Source organism: Megascapheus bottae, chromosome 1 (assembly GCF_031878675.1).
Source record: "Megascapheus bottae isolate mThoBot1 chromosome 1, mThoBot2.hap1, whole genome shotgun sequence".
In the NCBI taxonomy this organism is placed as follows: domain Eukaryota; kingdom Metazoa; phylum Chordata; class Mammalia; order Rodentia; family Geomyidae; genus Megascapheus; species Megascapheus bottae.
This window is the reverse complement of record NC_143509.1, coordinates 64,827,456-64,849,550: the sequence shown is the minus strand read 5'-3', so window position 1 is coordinate 64,849,550 and position 22,095 is coordinate 64,827,456. Positions and strand designations below refer to the sequence as shown.

At 44.0% G+C, this 22,095-nt stretch overlaps 2 protein-coding genes across 8 annotated transcripts in view; one reads left to right on the top strand and one right to left on the bottom strand.

Annotated features, from left to right (window-relative positions):
- Boc (BOC cell adhesion associated, oncogene regulated) overlaps positions 1–7,905 on the top strand; it is a 76,653-nt gene extending 68,748 nt beyond the window's left edge. Inside the window, 11 exon segments of the mRNA XM_090346462.1 lie at positions 243–449; positions 709–890; positions 1,466–1,571; positions 2,047–2,169; positions 4,115–4,336; positions 5,226–5,461; positions 5,598–5,677; positions 6,087–6,277; positions 7,056–7,154; positions 7,157–7,195; positions 7,198–7,905. Coding sequence (XP_090202588.1) covers positions 243–449; positions 709–890; positions 1,466–1,571; positions 2,047–2,169; positions 4,115–4,336; positions 5,226–5,461; positions 5,598–5,677; positions 6,087–6,277; positions 7,056–7,154; positions 7,157–7,195; positions 7,198–7,289 — 1,577 coding nt within the window. The 3' untranslated portion in view covers positions 7,290–7,905.
- Positions 7,906–10,994: 3,089 nt separating this feature from the next.
- The window catches only part of Cfap44 (cilia and flagella associated protein 44), a 77,398-nt gene continuing 66,297 nt past the window's right edge, over positions 10,995–22,095 (bottom strand). For 4 of the 7 annotated variants that reach the window (XM_090346395.1, XM_090346420.1, XM_090346413.1 and 1 more), the window contains 6 exons: positions 20,842–20,972; positions 17,194–17,310; positions 15,884–16,085; positions 13,373–13,533; positions 13,140–13,274; positions 10,995–12,232 (listed from right to left, as the gene is read on the bottom strand). In XM_090346395.1, the coding sequence (XP_090202521.1) occupies positions 12,041–12,232; positions 13,140–13,274; positions 13,373–13,533; positions 15,884–16,085; positions 17,194–17,310; positions 20,842–20,972 (938 nt within the window). In that variant the 3' untranslated portion in view covers positions 10,995–12,040. Of the gene's footprint in view, positions 12,233–13,139; positions 13,275–13,372; positions 13,534–15,883; positions 16,086–17,193; positions 17,345–20,841; positions 20,973–22,095 lie in introns of those variants that run through there. The other 3 variants (XM_090346431.1, XM_090346450.1, XM_090346440.1) reach the window with 3 other exon arrangements.

The window sequence follows — 22,095 nt, the reverse complement described above, 5'->3', positions numbered from 1 at the left end:
GATGAGCCAGCCAAACCCTGGAATCTCTGACTCCATGGGTCTAGAAAGCCTTGGCTGTGCATGCTGGCCTTTACAGAACTGGAACTGAAAGGGGTTTGGGGTCAGAAATTCCATAATATCAGGGATAGAGGACTATAGGGAGGAGCAGGGCCTTTCAGCAGTAAGTCGGGTCAGCTGGAATGGAGCATCATCTGATGGCATCCCTGACCCCTGACGCTTCCTTACTCTGCATGGTCTTCCAGCCCCAGAAGCTCCAGACAGGCCTACCATCTCCATGGCCTCGGAGACCTCGGTATACGTTACCTGGATCCCCCGTGGAAATGGTGGCTTCCCAATCCAATCCTTCCGGGTGGAGTACAAGAAGCTGAAGAAAGTGGGCGACTGGATTCTGGCCACCAGTGCCATCCCTCCCTCGAGGCTGTCTGTGGAGATCGCAGGTCTTGAGAAAGGTAAGGGTCTGGCACTCTTCTGCCCAGCCCCCCTCTGCCCTGCCCAAGTATAAGCTCCACCCCGCAGCGTACTCATGGATGCCATCCGTGACCCTCAGTGTCACAAATCCTCCCTTCTTGCTCCATCATAGAGCCATTTCCCCAGGCAGCTCCTCTTCCACAGGACAGGCTTTCTTGTGAGAAGGAAGAATGCTGAGCCATGCCGGGCTGTAGGGGAGAGAGTGTGTTTCCCAAGTTCAGTGAGGGTCTCTCTTATCAGGCACCTCGTATAAATTCCGAGTGCGAGCTCTGAATATGCTGGGGGAAAGTGAGCCCAGCGCCCCGTCGAGGCCCTACGTGGTATCTGGCTACAGCGGCCGTGTATACGAGAGGCCTGTGGCGGGCCCTTACATCACCTTCACTGACGCCGTCAACGAGACCACCATCATGCTCAAGTGGATGGTAAGGGGCCATGGGAAGACAGGACTTAGGCTCAGCCCTTCTCCTAAGATAACTCCTTGAATGTTCCCCCACCCCCACCCTCAACCCCTGGTAGCTGGACTTCCTGCACCATGCACCTGAAAAGCCCCCTTGGTGGATTTGGGAGGCTCTTTGTAAGTAGCTGGAACTTATATTTGTGCCATGACCTGATAGAGCCTCCCTCCTCCCCCTCACACCAAGATGTTCCTATTTTCAGTCTGTGTCCCAGCCTCCTTCCTCCCTGTCCCCTGGCACCGAGGGTTCAGAGCCTCTCATCCTCACCTGCCTAGCAGGAAAGAATTAGAAGGGACTGATGTCTTAGAAGAATACACAAGGGTTTTTTCTTCTCTCTCAGGAAATGTGTGGCCTTCTGGGCAACATGAAACAATATGCCATCTCCACAGCCTTCTTTCCAGGGACAGCACCAAGAATGTTTGCCTGGGCCCCCAGTGCCAGGCAAACGCCAGACTGGGGAGAATCTTCCACACCCCAGTGGTTTTGCTTTGCCAATGATTTTTGTGCTCCACTGTCATCTGTCTCTTCTCCATTCCCTGTAGTACATCCCAGCAAGTAATAACAACACCCCCATCCATGGCTTTTACATCTACTACCGACCCACAGACAGCGACAATGACAGTGACTACAAGAAGGACATGGTGGAAGGTGAGACACCGTTTCATGATGGACTTGGGACTCCTTAGTTTAAGAAAACAAAATCAAACATGTCACCTTGTTCTGATGACTCACGTCTGTAATCCTAGCTACTCAAAAGGCTGAGCTCTGAGGATCACAGTTCAAACCTAGCTTGAGTAGAAAAGTCAGGGAGACTGTATCTCCAGTGATTCAACCAAAAGCCAGAAGTAGAGATGTGGCTCAACAGGTAGAGTACCAGCCTTGAGGAAAAAAAGAAAACGGAGAGCACTCAAGGCCCTGAGTTTAAGCTCTAGCACCAGCACAAACACAGACAAAAAGCATATGCTTTATTCCCATGAAGATGTGATGTAGGGATGGAGTTAGACACTTAGAACCTTCCCCACCATATCCACTCTTTGCCAGACAATGGCAGCAGCACAGACACATAGCATGAATTCTTAACTGTGAGGTCAGAGCCAAGCAGACACCATTCTCTCTTTCCCAGGGGACAGGTACTGGCACTCCATCAGCCACCTACAGCCAGAGACCTCCTATGACATCAAGATGCAGTGCTTCAACGAAGGAGGGGAGAGCGAGTTCAGCAACGTGATGATGTGCGAGACCAAAGGTGATCCTTCTTAGCCCCTCCTCTCCCTTCCTGCTAGCCGTAGCAAAGCAGGCACAGTCACTATTGTGTGCCAAGCAATCTGTTTGCCAAGTATTCCCAGACCTCATCATTTGTGACCTTTCTGCTGTCCCAAAACATACGCATATAACCTGCTACTGTTCATGCCCTGGTCAGGTAGGTAGATATTAACTCCATTTTTAAAAAAATTACTTAATATAAGGCCAGTGCTGGTAGCTGACACCTTAGACTTGTCTCCACTTAACCAGCAAAAAGCCAAAAATGGGACTATGGTTCAAGTAGTAAAGCACCAACCTTGACCGAAAAAGCCAAGTGAGAACAAATGGCCCTGAGTGCAAGCTCCAGTACTGGTACAACAATAAAATAATTTAAACATAACAAACTAAATATATAAGTGATGTAAAGTGTATTGCCAAGAACACAATCTAGAGATGATCACAAAGGAGAGGAAAACACCACATTCCTGTTATTGAGACATAACATTTTCTCTACCCACTTGGCATGGCTGTGCAATCTCTTGTCCACAGTACTTGCTGTGTACCTCCTGCCCTCATTGCCCGTGCACCGGGAAGGGAGCACGTGGGCTGCTGTGTCAAGTAGAGCATTGAGTGTCCAGGGAAAAAGAAGAGAGGCTTTATACAGCCTTCATGGCTCTTCTGGAAGGACTGAAGCACGGGAAGGGAGTGGGCTAGGAGGCAGGTCTACACTTGAAGTTGCTTCAGATGGCTGGAGTGTCCAGAGCCTGGCAGGAAGGTGAGAGTGGCAGCTCAGAGAAAAGGCCAGGGTCATTGGAGCCTGCAATGGGCAGTAGAGCCACTCAAGGGTCTAAGTGGGAAGGGTTGTAGTTGGGTTTATTTGCTAAGAATTGTCATCTGTGACCATGTAAGAACCAGGCAGAGGGTAGCCAACAAGGGCCGTAAAATAAAAGTAAATAAAAGGGATGTGTCTGAATCCTCCTTGGGGGGCACAACAGGACTGAATGCACACTAGGCTTATGACAGGGTAAAAGGAGCTAAAAGCCAGCTTGATGGTTTAGCTCAGAAGTCCCACCTAGATGTGGCTACCATTTACTGAAATAGAAAAGACAAGAAATCAGGTTTGGAGGCATGGCTCAGTTGGTAGAGTGCTAGCCAATGAGCAAAAGTAGATGCAAGTACCAAGTTCGCAGCTTGGTCCCAAGAAAAAGGAAAAAAGAAAAAAAGAAATGCATTTTTTAGGAGAAAAGAACAAGGTAAAACAGTTGCAAGGTGTACTGAGTATCTGATTCTCCGGAAACACTGAATGCAGGTGGGTGATTAATGAAGCCAATATCCTCCTACGGTCTCAGTGGGTCTATGGATGTGTCTTTAGGACACAGATGAAAATTGAAGACCAGGTGAGCCTGAACAGAGAGCATATGCTAAACCAGGCCATCTCCCAGGGTCTGAGGAGGCAGAAGGAAAGGGTGGGAAAAGAGGCAGTTGGAGTGGTAGGGAGGAGGACCAGGAGGCTGTGCGTCAGAGAGCTGAGTGAGAACACAGCTGGGCAAAGTTAACAATGCCAGGCACACCTGGAATGGCAAACCCCAGAGAGAAGTGGCATGACAGCAACAGCAACTCAGTAAACACTTCCATTCCCAAGTCTTTTGCTGTTTTCATGTGTTTTACGTATTTTCTTCTCAACACTCGCCCACTGTTTACGGAAAGCATGGCGCCATCCAGGTTAGACATCTTGAAATGTAGGGTTCAGGTCTCCTTAACAATACCAAATTTCACATGAGATTCCCTGCTGAGCTGAGTACTGACTCTGGCTCAGAGGAGGAATTCTAGGGCCTTTTGTCGTGAAAGTTTCACCCACGGGACTGGGGCAGTGGTTTCGTTTTTCTACATGTTGTGAAGAAAACGGCCAAGAAAATACATGATCCAGTAAGTTCTATCCACAATTGCAGCTCGCAAGTTTTCTGGTCAGCCTGGCCGACTCCCACCGCCCACTCTGGCTCCGCCACAACCTCCGCCCCCAGAAACCATAGAGCGGCCGATGGGCACGGGAGCCATGGTAGCCCGTGCCAGCGACTTGCCCTATCTGATTGTTGGGGTCGTCCTGGGCTCAGTCGTCCTCCTCATCGTCACCTTCATCCCTTTCTGCCTGTGGAGAGCCTGGTCTAAACAAAGTGAGTACCCTTCTTCAGCCTGGAGGAGGCTGGGAAGGGAGACGGCTGGGGAGGGGACAACGGACCCTGGCTTACTAAGGAGCCCCTGGCAAGGCAGGGCCCGAGGGGCTCAGTGTCACAGCTACCATCAGCTCCAGCTCCTAGAAGCCCCTCGGTCCCAGAACACCCTGGCTCAAGCCCCTTGGCTGACGACAGAGTGGAGGGGAAAACATTATTCTGTGGTCACTGAATCCCTGGAGCTGAGTGTTTTGCTGGCTCCATCTTCTTTTGAGGCCTGAAGCTGCTGCTCCTGCCTCCTGCTGCCTCTTCCCGTAGGCATTTCCTGCTCCTCTCGGGGTGTGGGGGGGTCCCCTTTTCCTGGCCTAACCTGACTTTGATCCATTGGTTTCTTCTTCCTTTGGCTGCATTTGTGGCCGACTTCCCCTCACCACCTCTCGCCACCCAAGCTTTTGCCTTGTCTCCCCTGCTCCGCTCACTTCAAAATACAGGCTAGATGTTAGGAAGAAATGGGTGGCAGGCACCAGGTGATGGGGACTCATGGTACCTATATGCCTAGCTACTCAGGAGGCTGAGACCTGCAGTGGGAAACCAGCCTGGGCAGGAAAGCCTATGAGACTTATCTCCACTAAACTACCCACCCCCCAAAAATAATTCCAGACTCTGTGGCTCCGATGGTAGAGCACTAGCTTTGAGCAAAAAGGGGCTCAGGGACCAACACCAAAAAAGAAAAAGGAAGTGTGTGACAGGTAGATGATTCCGAGAGAAAGTGCCTCCATCCTGTGGACGGCGTCATCTCCTGGCCTGCATCTCCATGTGGCCGGGACTGTGGGACCTTTCTTTCCCAGTTGCCTGAGGTTCTCTGAGCTCCACACACTTCTTTTTCTTCTAGAACACACAGCGGATCTGGGTTTTCCTCCAAGTGCCCTTCTGTCCTCTTCCTGCCAGTACACTATGGTGCCATTGGGAGGTCTCCCAGGCCACCGGGCCAGCGGACAGTCATACTTCGGTGGCATCAATGCACGGGCCTGTGCCAGTGGGATACATGTGAGCAGGGGCTGCCCGGTGGCTGCGGTTAGCTGCCCAGGCATGAAACCTCAGCAGCACTGCCCAGGGGAGCTGCGGCAGGTAATATGACAAGAGGAGAGACACTGAGCTGCCATCTCAGGGCTTCTCATCCCGGACTTGCAAAGGAACTTAGCGGGGACCAACTGCAACGTCCTCTAGACCCCTGACACCACCCTTCCTTCCTCTTCCCTTCCAGCAGCAGGAAGACGCGGCCGGCTTGCTGGGGCAGACCATCCATGGCAATGGCTATGAAGCTCAGAGCCACCAAGTCACCAGGTAACCAGCTCCCCTCCTGCCTTCCCTTCATTCCCCCACACGTCAGAGCCTCCCTTTCTCTGTAGCTCAAGTGTGCCAAGCACAGTGCTTTCCTCGGTGGTTCCCAAATCTGCCAACACTGGCAGCCCCAGTTTCCCAGGGGCTCATGGGGCTGGCAATTCTGAGTCCCTTCTGCCCAGGGGTCTGAGTTCTCCCCACAGGGAGGGAGGCCGAAGCCCAAGGAGAACTGCATCTGAATCCCAGCTTCACGACCACCCACACAGAATAGAAAAGTGGGAGGCACACCACACCTTCCTCCACACTCAGTCCTTGACCTGCTCTAATTCCCTGCGCCAAAGAAGCTGCTAGGGACTGGAGGCCCATCAGTCCACGCGGCCTCACCACCCCACCCTGGTCTTGTGCCATGCAGGGGTCCCAGTTCTAGCCTGGATGAGGGCTCTTTCTTGTATACACTACCTGACGACTCCACATACCAGCTGCTCCAGCCCCAAGACTGCTGCCACCTCCCGGAGCCATCTCCCCCCAGGCACCAGGCAGGAGTGAGGAGGGGACCAGAGAGCCCTGCGCTGGAAGCTGCATGGGACTCTCCGTTTCACTCAGGTCAGTGAGGAGCAGAGCAGAGCCATCACACAGACTGGGGACAGCCAGAGGGAGGTACTCCCAAGTCGGTAATGCCTTGGCGTCCGGGGAGAGAGCAGTATACAGAGGTGGTACCATTCTCCTCCACTGAGGAAACCAAAGAGATCTATGGTAGCATCCCAGGCCTATACTTCAACACGAAGTCTGCCAAGCTGAGAAGGATAAAATTCTCATTTCAGAGGGAAAGCCCATTCCATCTCTGCATTTCAAGGCCATTCACAAATTCCTTTCCCCTCTCATCACGCTAAGACATTTCTAATCCTTTCCCTGTTAGGTCTTGTCTCTTAATTAAGGAATAAGTTACATCAGTCAGTGGGAGCCAAGTACTTAAAACCATCCCAAGGCAGTGCTTCCTCTCAGAGGCTCAGGGCCCTTCCCTTTGCCCTCACCCACAAGGCCCTCGGCACCAGCATCCTGCAAACTGGGTCAGGTTGCCTGAATCTACAAAGAGCTATAAAGGGCCTCCTCCTTTATTCTATGAGCTCCTCTGATGCCATCTTCCCCAGAACACAAACTAAGTACTTGAACGTCTCTGCAGCCTCAGACTGCAGCGTAGGGGGGACTTGGATCCCAAAGAGCCCTCCCCATATTGGTGAGAGACCGAATTGGGAACCCAGTGCCTTGTCCTTGATTGTAGGTTTCTGTCATTCCCTCAGGGTCAGTGACTAGTTTCCTATAGGAACTGGCCAGGAAATCTCAGTCTGGATTTTAATGTCTCCTATTTTTCTCTCTCCATTAGGGCCCCCATGCTGCCTGGGCCTTGTTCCAGTTGAAGAGGTGGACATTCCTGACTCTTGCCAAGTGAGTGGAGGAGACTGGTGTCCCCGGCGGCCCTCAGGGCCTACATAAGAGAGGAACCTGGGATACCTCCTCTTTCCCCGTAGCACCGGTGCACATGTCTTTTGAACCACCTCCTCCCACAATTAGGCAGAAGCCAATATCCCAGAAAGACTATATATTGTTTGTTTTTTAAGAGACAGAGAAAAATCGGTATTTATTTTTCTATTATAGCCATATTTATATATTTATGCACTTGTAAATAAATGTATATGTGTTTTTATAATTCTGGAGAGACATAAGGAATCCTCCCTTTTGAGGTACAAGAGGGAAAGAGACAAGCCCCCAATGGTTTCAGGAATCAACCCAGTCTGAGTATCATAGAACCTGCAGCTGCTGGGGGCTCAGAACGCCCACCAGAACGCTGATGGAAGGAAGGACCTTGACACGCTTGAAGACCATCAGGGAAAGGCAAGAGTCATGAACTGGAGCCCTTGAAGATGTCTAGATTTGATGTCATGGGACACCGTTCCTGAGATGCCATGAGAGCAGACTAACATGTGTACAGCAATAGAAGCATTAACAAACCTTCCAGAATCAATCATCTCTGGCAACATAGCTCTGTAAAAACAAACACTGTAACTTCTAAATAAATGTTTAGTCTTCCCGGTAACCTTCAACTTAGTCATGTGTGAGTCAGCAGTTTCTTTACAAGTCAGAAACCAGTCTTCCTTTTACTGGAGAAAATATCCACTTGTAACGTTTTCAGATCCATCAGAGGATAAAATCTAGAGACTGTAGCAGATGTTTTCTTTCTCTCTCTTTTTTTTTTTAAACATTGAGCATCAGTTTGTGTTTGGGTTAATGTAGAATGTGTTGATAACTGTTTACTCCACAGGGCAATATTGTATAATAGGCAACTGCTCTGGTGCCCTTGCTGACTGGTTTCAAGTGAAACTTTGGTCACACTGCAGAAGAAAGCCAATCCTTGGGTAGGTGTATGACCCACCAGATGTGTCAGTCATGACACCATGTGCTGAATGCTATTCTATATATGAACTTGGGTTCCAGATAAGGTCACTTCCCTTCTTTCTAAAGATACATCAGCATTGCTGGAATACTTCACTTACTTGGTTAAAACCAACATTTACTTATGCTCGTCCCACCACCAAAGCATCATCCAGAGATTTGTTTCCTTTAACTGAAAAACAAAACATAAAATTCCCATAAATCTTTAAATGTAGAACAGGGCCTAGATGGAGACTGAAATTTGCATTGAAAATCTTCGCACACTATTCACTGGGGCTAGGGCATGTGGGGGAGTGGTATTTTCTGTGTTTTGGTGAAGTTTAGAGTCAGGATCCCACTTGACACAATCACATTTAATGCTGAAGCAATGCCCACTGTAGAGGTGCAGATCAGGAAGGTTGACAGTGAAGAGGTCAGCCTAGGGAACGGGCTCGTAAGGCTCTAGTTCAATGAGCAAGATGAATGTGTTCGTGCCCATCTGTAATCTTAGTTACAAAGAGGCTGGGGTATTAGGAAAAGCCATCTAAGGCCAGCCCAGGCCAAGAGTACAAGACCCTATCTGACAATTAACGAAAGCAAAAAAAAAAAGGCTGAGGGTATGGCTTCACTGGTAGAGCATTTGTCTATTAAGGGCAAGGTCTTGAGCTTCAATCTCACAAAAAAAGAAAGAAAAAACTGAAAGGAAAGAAGTCTAACCGGACGTTTTGCTTCATATCAGGAAGAATTTCTAAGCATAATCCAAAAGCTGGTGAGTCTTCAAAGAACTCTGGGGCAATTGCACCCTCTGCTGTTCAGAATAAATAGTACACCTGTTCCTCCTCAGGCTTGCATCTTTTTTTTTCTATTGAACAGCTTATCTTTAGGAAAGCAGTATTTTTTTTTTAATATATTTTAAAATGACGAAGGTACACAGAAATCATGAGAAAATAGTAGGTCTATGGAAGAAACAAAGCTGAGGGCCTTCCTTTGTCTTTTTTCCTTGTTGATCAAAGAAAATCACCAAAGTAGTTCATGGTGAGGGGATAAAATACCTGCTTTCTGCACATGCCTGGAATCCTGACACTGAAAATTTTATCAGTTAGAAATGTCTTGGATCACTTCTGAGGCATGGGCAGTGAGATAAATGTGTACATCTACCTTATCCAGTTGCATGAGACAAGTGAAAGGTTAGGATAGTAGGCTTTTAAGTGTCACCTTAGAAAAATGAAAGAGCCCAGAAAATCAATTCAATTTGCATTTTGCCTTTCTTTACATTCATCTTAATTACTGTGATTATAAACCTACTTGAAGTTCTCATTCACTGTGCTATGGCCGTGCAAATTGCAGAAGGGGAAAATAAGATCCAGTGGCTGGGGTGGAGGGGAGCTGGTAGGAGGTGCACTGGGTCAGCTGGTGGCTCGTGGACTTTAAGAGTTGGGAGTGTTCTCTAAGAAGATTTTGCAGTGCATAAGTAATAACAGGTCTGGAGTTTGAGGTATCCTTTGTTTCTAGTGCTGAGATTCCAGGATACCACAGATGAAAGTTCAAAATGACCAAGTCATATTAACAACTGATCCACAAGTAACTCAATGCATGCTGAGGTTTGGCCTTGGCTTGAGGTGAGGCTGCTCCTTTGAAAGCGTAGCAGGAGGCAGACAGCAGTGAGCTCAAGGCAGCTGGATACCTACCCAGCTTCCTTTACCCAGACTGTACCCTGCTGCTCCCTCTTATTTCAAGCTCAAACTCTCCTAAACTCAAGGCTCAAACTTAACAACAGATTCAAGTCAAGTCTGAAGCAAGCATAAATGAAACTACAACAATTGATACAACTTGCCCAATCCAAAAATAATGGAATGTTATCTTGTCAAATCCCAAACACACTGGTGAGGCCCTGAAGAGTCCAGATTTAACTAGACTGCTTCAGTCTAGTTCAAGTTGGAGGGGGGAAAATTCACCCTGGATGCTTTTGTTTTTCAGTTAAACTAGCATTGAACCTATGACTTAACAGGTCCAAAGTCAGTTCAGTCAAACTTCAAGTCACTGAAGGTTAGAATGGGAAGAAAGCTCATTGTTTATGTCTCCCTCTGTCTTGGATAATAAAATGAAACCCAGGAATATGAAATGGCATCTAGCTCATCCAACTAAGAAGGAGGCAGTGTATCAAGAGGGTAGATGGCCTCACCATGCCTTCCAGTGGTCCCCACCTGGTATTCAGTCTGCTTGATCCCTCCCACTCAGGGTCACAACAGAGTTGGCCTGACTCATTCTGTAACAGTAGTGGTATATCCCTGATGAGATCAGGTGGTCCTCTCTTGCTCTCTCGGATACTGGCTCTGGAGGTCTTGGTGAGCTGCCCTGAGGAAAGGCCTAGATGCTAGCCGGGTCTGGCTAATGGCCAAGTGAGCTCAGAGGTAGTTCCCCAGCTCCAGCCAAGTTTTCAAATGACAGCCTCAAGTCACAGTGGAATTACAAATCTACGACAGGCTGAGCCAAAGACACACAGCATGGCTGCTCCTAGATTCCTGCCTTTTCCCCCATGAGAGAGTAATTTTGTTGTTTTAAGGTAAGTATTGGAGAGGAGTAATTATTTTTTACATAGCAATAAATATTCAATGGTATGACTAGCTTATTTTTTTAAATGCCTGAAAGACTCACTGAGTTTAGAGCATGCAGTAAAGAAAGTGGTAAAATGGTGTTTTTCCAGTAAAGAAGCTCAGGTATGATGATAGGTGCAAACAGTAAATGACTCTGCCCTCTGAAATAAGAATAGGAAGCAGGTCCAAGAGATGGTAGAACAAGAGGCCACCTTTAAGAATATCCTAACATGCAAAGAAAGCAAACCCCATCCATTGTGCTCGGGACATCAGCCACAGGTTAGGAGCCCTTGGCAGTGCTGAGTTGCTTTCTCCACCTAGGCAATAGGCATTACATTCTCCCCTGCCTCAGGGGCCAGCTCTCATGCTCAGGTGAGCAGTTCATTGAGTAAACTATACTACTAGCAGGAAGCCAAGTATCAGTGAGATTGTTTTTTATTGGGTGCAGGTATGAATTTCAATGAACACTTTTGCTGAATCCAAAGGGATGCACTTAATTAGTTTAAAATAGTCCACATAATTAAAAGAGATAGCTAGAGATGATTTTCCCAAGAGATGCAAATCTATTCTATTTCTTTCTGATTTGTATCAAAACCAGAAAATGACTGAAGTCAAACCAGAAAGAAGGTAGCATAGGGCTTGAAAAATGAAGAATGGCGAAGAATACTTAGAATACTGATGGAGTTGCAAAAATCTTAAAAGACAAGCTTCCTAACTGAATGTTTTTGCAAAAATGCATCCCTCTGCTCCACTCAGAACCGAGGAGTTTGCAGAGACTGTGGGTGACTCAGGAAGCTGGTTATTCTGCTTTTTGCCAACCCAAAGCAAACTAAATCAAGCTGCTTTGCTATGTTCTTTCTGCATTTCCTGAATTGTGAGCCCTCAAATAACTGCTTTCTGAAATCAAGAATGCCACAGTTCTAATTTGCATTCCCTTTCCTTAGGTACTGTTGGCAAATAGTTTGTCTTTTTTCTCTATGTCTTCCCAGAGACTATTCAATAAAAATAAGCTTTATTTTTCTAAGGCTGGAAGGATAAAGAATAGAAGTTTTCTTATGGGTACTGAATGATCATTTTTCTTGCTAATAACTAATCATTCAGAATACTAGAAAAGCAAATTTTCTGAGAACAAAATATATTACAGCTGCTTCTCACAGTGATGGGAGAGAGCCCTTTGAGAACTTATATTCTGTCCAGCAGGGTCTAAACAACTAAAATGATTCAGTTCAGCAATAACTAGGTATCAGGTGCTACCGCCACTTAGAACACATCCAATTTAGAGGGAAAAAATATTAAACCACATGACAGAATCTATTAAAAGTTTCAGTAATGAGAGAAGACAAGCTTAATGGTCCATAGGCTTCATTGTGTCCTCTGGCCTAGACTGAATAGGTGGGAGGATGAGGCCTCCTTTTTTACGCAAGACAGCAATCTCTTCCTTTAAGGCTGTGATCTGCTCTGCCTGGACGTGGATCAGTTCTGTGATCTTCTCTTTTGCCACAATGTCTGCTTTCCGAGGGGTCTGGAAAGCATTGCCCTGTTGGAAGAAAACATCTCTGCTTTAAGCATCATTTGAGATGTGAAAGTTCTCCTGTGCAGACCTCACAGTTGATGTAAACGACACACTGCTGTATACTGTTCCTTAATTGAAGGGGACTTCCACTCCTGGGCTAAAATCCCTCCCTTAGAAATGTGTGCCTTTCAATGAACTCTTAAAATGCAAATCTCCTTGGGGAGAGTAACATTTCAAGCTACCAGGCATTCATTACCTGAAACCACATCACAGAGACCACAAGAGATAAGTATGGGTGTCTTATGCAGCTCACACTTCAGTTTCCCCAAAGAAACCTCCATTTCCTCCTATGATTTCTCTCCCATGTGGCTGACTCTGGCTGAGACCACAGACCTGACCTCAGTTTCAGGGAGATCTTTGTCTCGTGGGCTACATTAGGATTTTCCTGCTCTGTCCTATCAAAACATATATGAATATATTTGCATCTTGCCAAGATACCCGATTATATATACATAATTATCATAGTCAGCCTGAATCATATGCAACCCAGCAAGAACTATAACAAGAGAACATACAAGAAGACCTCCCATAATTCAACATGCCCACTTCAGGCCAAAATCTGAACAAACTACAAACCGATGCATGACATTAAATTCAAATGTCTTGGTAGCATTACTTATACTTATATAACCTTTTCTTTCTGGACCAAGGCAAACCTTGCAGATAAATACTGTTATGCTCATGGCACCCAAAAAGCACCAGATAAAGCTTGTCCCTCAGGAGATCGTGAGCAGTCAGGCTACTGAGTCAGTGCCCTCTTACTGCCCCGGGGAAATGGTCCAAGACCCAAATCTGTTGAAATGCCAATATTTCACATTCTTTGGAATAGTGACGTCAGCTCTGAAAAAGGGTCTGAAGGAAAGGAGCACACCTGCTGGGTCTGGAGGGTATTCAGCCGAGAATCCAGCTTTTTCTTTTCAATACACAAATCATTCATCTGTTGCAGTTTTTTCGTGTGTTCTTTTGTCTTCATCATCAGTTCCCATCGCATTCGAGCAATCTTTTCCTAACCAGGACAGGAAGATGAGAAAGTTCTGTGAATCATAGGCCCTTATTCACCTCCACCCAGGTTCAATCCAAACCAGCCACCTGCCCGTTCCTCACCTCCCATATCTTCATTTCCTTCGCATTCACCAGCTCCTTCCGAAGTTTTCGGATCTTCAGTTCTTCAAGAGTTGTGTTCACTGAAAGCGTCTGCAGGGCCTCTAGATCTATCACCCGGCCAAATTTGCTGATCATCAGTTGGCGAACAGTTTCTTCCATCTCTAAAAGAACACAGTCACTGTCTCGGGAGCTTGGTGGCTCTCGTTGTTGTTAAATGAGCACACCACGCCGTTTCTACTGAGCTCAGGTTCAGTATACTCCACATATTAATGAGAACATGTTATATTTGACTTTGTGTGCCCGACTGCTTTATCAATTAATTTCCTGCTTGGTTTTATTCCATGTCTTGGCTATTAAGAATAGTGCTGCAGTATGGTTGTACACATGTTTCTTAGACATATCAGTCTCATTTCCTTTGGATGTATATTCAGTAGTCAGATTATTGGATCAAAACTTATCTTTTATGATCACAAAATATGAGGCTTTATTAAATAATAATCACATAATGTACAAACAAGTTATAGATAAAAGATGAAATTTACCATATCAAAAGCTAACATGTCTCTTTACACAGAAGGCATGCAACAAACTAGAAAAGACCAAAGTGCACTTAATGGACAAAAAATTAAGAATTCCCTAAAATCATTATGAAAACTTAAAGATAGAAGTACAAAAGAGTGCAAAGGATATGACCAACAATTTCCAGAAAGGGAACATATAATTGTGTATAAAGACATTTAACTTCACTGGTGGCTCACACCCAGTTCAAACCCCATGACTGACCAAAAAAAATGTTTAAACATCAAGGAAATGCAAATAACAATCCTAATGAAATGTAATTCAATAGCCACCAGCCTAATGGTATAAAGCCTGGGTAACCACACACTGGCAGGGAGAGAACAAATTGGCTGAATCAGGTAGGGCAAACTGTCAATTCTAAGGACAAATGAAAATACACAGATACTACATAACCCAGAAATCCCAGACTAGGGGTTCATCTCATACTTATATATAAGGAGATGTATACAAGGATTGCTTGAACACTGTTTGTCATAATAAACAGCCAGAAATTCCTCAATAGATATCCAGAGGAGACTTCAGTAAATCATTTTCATATTCATGTAGCATAATACTGCAGGAGCAGCTGAAGTGATTAAATTATCTGTGATAATACAACTATCACAAAAATTAATTTCACTGGGCAAGGTGACTCATACCTATAATCCTAACTGCTCAGGAAGCTGAGATCTGAGGATCACAGTTCAAAGCCAGCCCAGGTACTAAAGTCCATGAGACTCTTATCTCCAATTAATCACTAGAAAACCAGAAGAGGTGCTGCGGCTCAAGGAGTAGGGCAATAGCCTTGAGCTGAAGAGCTCAGGGACAGCACCTAAGCCCCACAACCAACAACAAAAAAATTAGTTTCATAAGTAAACCACAAAACAGGAACACTATCAGAGTTAGAAAGATACAGGAACTTGTGCATGTCATGTGAGTATATGCACATGGTGTTCATCTGAACCCTGGAAAGGGTAGTGAACAGTGTTAGATGGAGAAGAGGCTTCACTGTAGCTTCCGTAGTGAGTAGAGAGGTTATGATTATGTGACTACATGTTTTATCACCCACAAATAGAAATAGATCCTATACTATGCTAAAGGATTTCTCCTCTTAAAATAGGATGGTAAAAACCAGGTATCAGTGACTGATGCTCCTGTCTGTAATCCTAACTACCTAGGAAGCTGAAGACTTGTTTTTTTTCCCAGTCATGAGGCTTGAACATGGAGCCTGAGTGCTGTTCCTGAGTTGTTTATTTGTTTGTTTGTTTTTTGTGGGTCCTGGGACTTGAATTTTGGGCCTGGGTGTTGTCCCTGAGCTCTTCAGCTCAAGGCTACTGCCCTATCCCTGAAGCCACAGCCCCACTTCCCGTTTTCTAGTGATTAACTGGAGGTGAGTCTCCCATTCTTTAGTGCACGGGCTGGCTCAGCCTCTTGAGTAGCTAGGAGTACAGGTGTGAGCCAGCAGCACCCAGCTCCAAGAGACTCTTATCTGCAATTAACCAGCAAAAAGCCAGAAGTGAAGGTGTGGCTCAAGTGGTAGAGTGAAAATCAGCTAAGGGAACATGTGAGGTCCTGAACTCAATCCCCAGTACATACATAACAATATAATATACAAAATAATATAATATAGTAAAATAAAATATAAAACAAGACTGGACTTGCAGGCTCATGCCTGCAGTCTAGCTACTCAGGTGGCTGAGATCTGAGGATTGTGGTTCAAAGCAGCTCAGGCAGAAAAGTCCATGAGACTTATTTCCAATAAATCATTCAGAAAAAGTTGGAAGTAGCACTGTGGTTCAAGTGGTAGAACACAAGCCTTGAGCACAGAAAGGGACAGCATCCAGGCCCTGAGTTCAAGCCCCAAGGCCAGCAAAGAAAGAAAGGCAGGACAGTGATCTTTCCATGGTAACTGGGGAGTTGTGAGGGTGTTGTTTCCTCTCTAAATATTCTCACCGTGTATGGTTTTTGACATCTCTCTCTTTTCTCGGATGAGCATTTTACGCCTCTCTCGGCATTCTTTGTTAAGCTTGTGCTGCTTGTTGTTTTCATCCTGGAGCTGTACGATGCGTTTTTGAAGATTTTCTAAGGAATGGTTAGAGAAGACCAAAGTCCCAGAAAGATCATTTGGTATTTCCCCAAGTACCACATACTCAATCTGTAAAAACAACACAACACAAGACAAAAATCCAACACAAGATAGACAAAAATACAAATTAAAAGGGCAAGGTAGAGGAATGCACACAGAGAATCCCTAGTCTACCTCCATGTCTTTGGACGTCTCATTCCCAAGGCAGTGATAACATAAACAGACAGGAGTCTTTAGAGAGTAAGCCACAGTGGTGGCTTACAGCAAATCTTCCTGTGTAGACTGTGCCTAATATCTACTGCCAAACAATGCAATTGTTATTTTCAGTGGTATATATTAGGGCTGCCAGAGTGTGACTCAAGTGGTAGCACACCTGTGTAGCAAGGGGGAGCCCCTGAATATAAGAAAACATTTTGCATATTAGGCAAACACTTCCACAGAGCTTATTCTATTTGGACCAGGCCATGCAAAATACATCTTTCCTTCCTTAAATACTACTACATCATTTAATCTAATGAAAGAGAACACAAATGAGTGTTACTTCTTACTGATAGATATTTCCATATTTAATGTAAGTTGCAATTCAAGTAGATAGTGGATATGAGAAAAATGAAGAGCAAAAGAAAATATTTTTGGTAGATGCCATGGGCTCACATCTATGCTAGCTATTTAGAAGGCTGAGATCTGAGGATTGTGGTTCAAAGCCAGCTAGAGCAAAAAGGTCTGCAATATTCTACCTCAAAATGCTGAACTAGTGGCATGGGTCAAATGGTAGAGTGCCAGCCATAAGCAAAAAAAAAAAAACAAATCTAAGCTAGTGCCCTAGGCTTTGCGCTTGAGCTCAGGAAAAAGAAAAAAAGGAAAAATATAATAAAATGTTCCTTTTGTTGTCTTCTTCATTAGTGAAATTAAGTAACAATTCTTCAGTTCATTAATTAAAACAATTTCACTTTTGAGCCACTACTTAGACTTGAAAGGATCAAACTTACAATAATGAGCTATGTGTTTTGGTGCTACCCTTTAGCAACAACCTGGACAGGAGATAAGAAAAACTGGGGTGATCTTTGAAGGGTACTATGCTCCAGCAAGAGCTACAACCCTCCCTACAGGTGACCAACTAATCTTGGCAGTGATGGTTGTTCTGATCAGACAGCTGGTCACCTCTCAACCTCCTCACCTGGTGGAGCTTGAGTGGAATTGCAACCAGCAGTTCATTCAGTCGCTGCTGCTTCTCCCTCTGATAAGCCTCCAGTGCTGCCTCTGCTGCGTTCAGATTTGCTCCCACAACTTTTACCTGTAGAAAGTCCCATTGAGAGCTGTTGGGAAGACTGTATGGACAAAAGCACACCTGTAGTGGTAAGTAACAGTCTTTTGGGCAGAAGTACAATATGAGCAGGATTGTTATGGTGGGATGTGGTTAAAGGCATGCCTATGAGCTATAGCCCAGGAAGATAAATTATTTTCTTCCTGCCCAGTTAGGGTCCACATCACCTTTTCAATAATTCTATGTCCAGAGTTATAAAAGTTTTATGAGTAAAAGGTGAGAGCACATGTCCTTACTTTTCAGCATGGAAAGTGGCCCTCGGCATGAAAGCTCTTGGCCAGATCAGTGGGACTCTTATATGTTCACAATTGTTGGGGACTGACTGTGGGGTCAATGACCTTGGACCTGACCTTGGACCTACACAACTGTATACACAAGGAAGTAACTCTTATCAGGATAACTTTAAGCAATGTCAATCAGCTCTTATCAGGATAACTTTAAGCAATGTTAATCAGTTCTTATCAGGATGACTTTAAGCAATGTTAATCCTTTTTCATTTATCCTATATGTGACTTGTTTACTATTTTGTATGAATGTAGCCTCTGGCAGTTCCCTAGTTTTAAGAAGAGTATTTAAGGTCGGAACTTAAAATAAACAGGACAGTCTTAGGCGGCAGTCTGGAGCTCACAGCCTTCTTGGACTGCTGACTTGGGCTGCAGTCCTCCCGAACTCCATCTGTTTGTCTCTCTTTTAATTTTTCCTAGTCCTTGCCCCTATTTCAGGAATCCCAATCTGCGAACCCTGGTTTGCTGCCGGCTGGCCCCAGCACACAATGACCCCAGGATTTCAAAGAAAGTGCTCTGAAGCAATGAAACTCTAACTCTAGTGTTTCTAGAGTATGTTCAGTTCCTGAAAAATGTGAAATCTTCCCAGATCATTTCCTATTTACAGGAGGAAAAGCAAATTATCAAAAATATTTCTGAATATAAACCACATTGGATGATGCTGCCTAGACAAGAGTACCTAAAACAGAAAATGCCCAGAAAGAAAAAACAAAACAATTTAGCTCGAACATAAAATGCATACACCCCAGGGAATCCACAAATCATCTGTTGACATGTAAAGAGCAAAGAGCTGTTTATTTCTGTTTATTTTTAACCTCGTTCTTTTCAGCATTTCATGATCAACAAAATATGCTAAATATTTCTTGAATATAATTTATGAACACATATACATTGTAGGGGGTATGTTTCATGAGTATTTCATTATAAAATTACATAATCAAAAATGTAAAGAATGCTGGGTGAAGTGGCTTGTAATCCTCCTACTAGCAGCTTAGTAGGTGGACATTAGGAGAATTTGGCATGAAGCCAACCCAGGAAAAAGGTTCACAATATCCCAATTCAACCTATAAAAAGCTTGGTTCAGAAGTACATTCTTTACTGAAATAGATGACATAAACCAAAAGTTTATATGGAACAACAAAAGATCTAGAATAGCCAAAGCAAAAAAAAAAAAGAGCAATGCAGGTGATATTACAACACCAGACTTCAAACTCTACTATAGATCCATAATAACAAAAACAGCAAGGTACTGACACAAAAATAGACCAGAAGATCAATGGAACAGAATAGAATATCCCAAAATCAAACCACATACTTATAGTCAACTTATATTTGACAAAGAAGCCAGAAATATACAGTGGAATAAACACAGCCTCTTCAGTTATTGGTGCTGGGAAATCTGGACAGCCACATGCTGAAAATTAAAAACTGATCCCACACTTTTGCCATGCATGAACATTAACTCAAAATGGATCAAAGACCTCAATATCAGACATGAAACAGTGAAACTACTACAAGACAGAGTAGGAGAGACACTGGAACTCATAGACACAGGCAGAAACTTCTTGAAAAGAGTCCCAAGGTCACAACAGATTGAAGAGAGACTCGACAAAAGGGACTAAAAAAAGTTTCTGCACAAAGACATAGATACTAAAATAGAAAGACAGCCAATCAACTGGGAAAAGATATTTACCAATAAAACATTAGACAAAGGCTTAATATCCTATATATACAGGGAACTCAGGAGACTAATAACCCCCAAACCCAACAAACCAATCACTAAATGGGCAAGGGAACTAAAGAGAGTCTTATCAGAGGAAAAGGTAAAAATGGCAAAGAAACATATGAGAAAATGCTCAGCATCCATGGTCATAAAAGAAATGCAAATAAAAACAACCCTAAGGTACCACCTTACCCCAATCAGAATGGCCACCATTCTGAACTCAGATAATAACAAGTTCTGATGGGGATGTGGAGAAAGGAAGCCTACTGCTCTGCTGGTGGGAATGTAAACAAGTATAACTGCTCTGAAAGACAGTCTGGAGGTTCTTCAAGAAACTAAAAATAGACTTTCCCTATGACCCAGCCATACCACTCCTAGGCATCTACTCTGAGCATCATAACCCAGAATACCATAAGGACACCTACACAGTATCCCTGCACTACTCACAATAGCCAAGCAATGGAAACAACCCAGATGCCCACTACAGATGAATGGGTACAAAAATGTGGTACGTATATACAATGGAATTCTACATAGCTACCAGACAAGATAAAATAATGGCATGCACAGGGAAATGGATGAATCTAGAGCAAATCATGTTGAGTGAGATAAGTTAAGACCAAAGGAACAAAAGGAGCATGGTCTCCTTGATATGTGGATATTAGATCAAAACAATACATGAACGATGACTCAATACTTGGGTACTCAAGGTCATTGACATGGTGCTGGAGATATAAATACATCTATATAGACATATGTCTATAATGGGATATGTATTCTATAGGTATATTGATATATTATAGAGGTCGATATGTATCTATGACATTCAAAAACTTAGCTTAATTTAAATTTTGTTCTTAAATTTATATGCCAGTGATTGCATATAGAGATTCCCTTCTTGAATATTTGTTTGTTAAGCATGACATTTGAAATATGATGTAAAAAATCAGTGCTAATAAAATCTTTTAATTAAAAAAATCACATCAGGAAAAAAAAGCTTGGTTCAGTAGCACCTCATCCTCAGTAGCAGCAAACACAGAGGGATCACAGTCCACAAGCCCTCCAGAACAAAGGCTATGGCCCTATTCAAAAATAAAGAAACAGAGAACTGTTCAAGTGATAGTGCCTGCTTGGCATAAGGCCTTGAATTAAAACCCCAGTATCACTAAAACTATTTGGAGACAAAGACCAATCATTAAAAGAGCAGTGGCGCTGAGTGTCATTGTAATCCTAGCTACTCAGAAGGCTGAGATCTGAGGATTGCAGTTTGAAGCCACTCCAGTCAAGAAACTCCAGGAGACTCTTATCTCCAATTGGCCATCAAAAAGCCAGAAGTGGTTCTGTGGCTCAAGTAGAAGAGCACTAGCCTTGAACACAAAAACTCAGGAGCAGTGCCGAGGCCTGAGTTCAAACCTTAGGATCAGTACCAAAAGGAGGAAGAAGGAGGGGCATTGGATACTGGGAGAGGAAAAATAAATAGGCAAACAGCCATACTTTTTTGGACAGTGTGTCATATTCCTTTTTGAGGTTATCAACAATTTTTTTTTCTTCTACTAAGGCCTCTTCAATGTCCAGCCTTTTTTCTCGTAGTTGAAGGGCCAGTTCAAAAAGAGCTGGATTACAGTCTGGAAAGAGAGATGAAAAACAAGGCACCCCATTGGTTAGAGAAGGTAATAGTATTAGAAGTGCAAACTTTGAGGCTAGTATCTTGCTAGTGTATCTACACTAGCAAGCTTCCACTATACCTATGGCTCCACTGGTCCATGATACAATACTCTGAGCCAGTGAAAATAGTATAGACAATAATATCACCAAATACTAGGCCCTGCAAGGTAGAAACTATTGTCCTTTTTCTGTAGGTGAAAACTCTAAGTCTGAGAGAAGTGACACACTTGGTTGAGACACAATGGGCCCCAAATGCATCATCTCTGTTATTCGCTGTGTATTTCACTAAAAGCTACATTTACTCACTGAGAAACAGGTTTTAAAAAAATAAATGAAAAGTAAAATACTGAGATGAAATCAACATGGAGAGAGAACACAGAGGATTGTGAGTTCAAGGCCAGGCTGAACTGCACAGTGAGAACCTGTCTCAAAAAGACAAGGGCTGGGGATGTAGCCTAGTTAGCGCAAGGCTTCAGTTTTGATTCCCCACACCTGACATGAAATTTAGGAACCTTAATTCATGTCCTACTTCTGCCACTTCGCTGGCTGTGCGCTGTTATCCAAGCCTTTTAATCCTGCTGGATTAGACCCAGCTGCATTCTAAGAATTTCTGTTCTTCCTTTCACTCATAAATATTTGTATAAGATCTTATTTTTCAAAATTAAAGCAAGGTTTAAACTTTATTTGAAATTTGACTTTTAAATTTAGATTAAAACTTTAAACATCAAGAAAATTGAACTACAGGCCAGCAAAAGTTGATTTTATATACTGAACTATTCACTTGTTGAGAGAATACAGATGTTATTCTAGTTGCTCCAGCCTAGCTTCTACCAGTGGAAACAGCAGAGGGGGGGGAGAGGGAGAGGTTGATAGATTTCCATTTCCAGGAAGTTGGATCAAACAGCCCTTAACAGATTTTTAAAGTATTGTAAAAATAAATATCTACATATTTTAACTTAGTGTTTCTCTGTTAAATGAAATTTTCTACCTAATTTGTTAACTCTGACTTGTCTGTAAATTATTATTCACAAAAGGTTATCTAGAAGAATACCTAGTAAATCATCTAGGGAGGCCCCAAAAGCA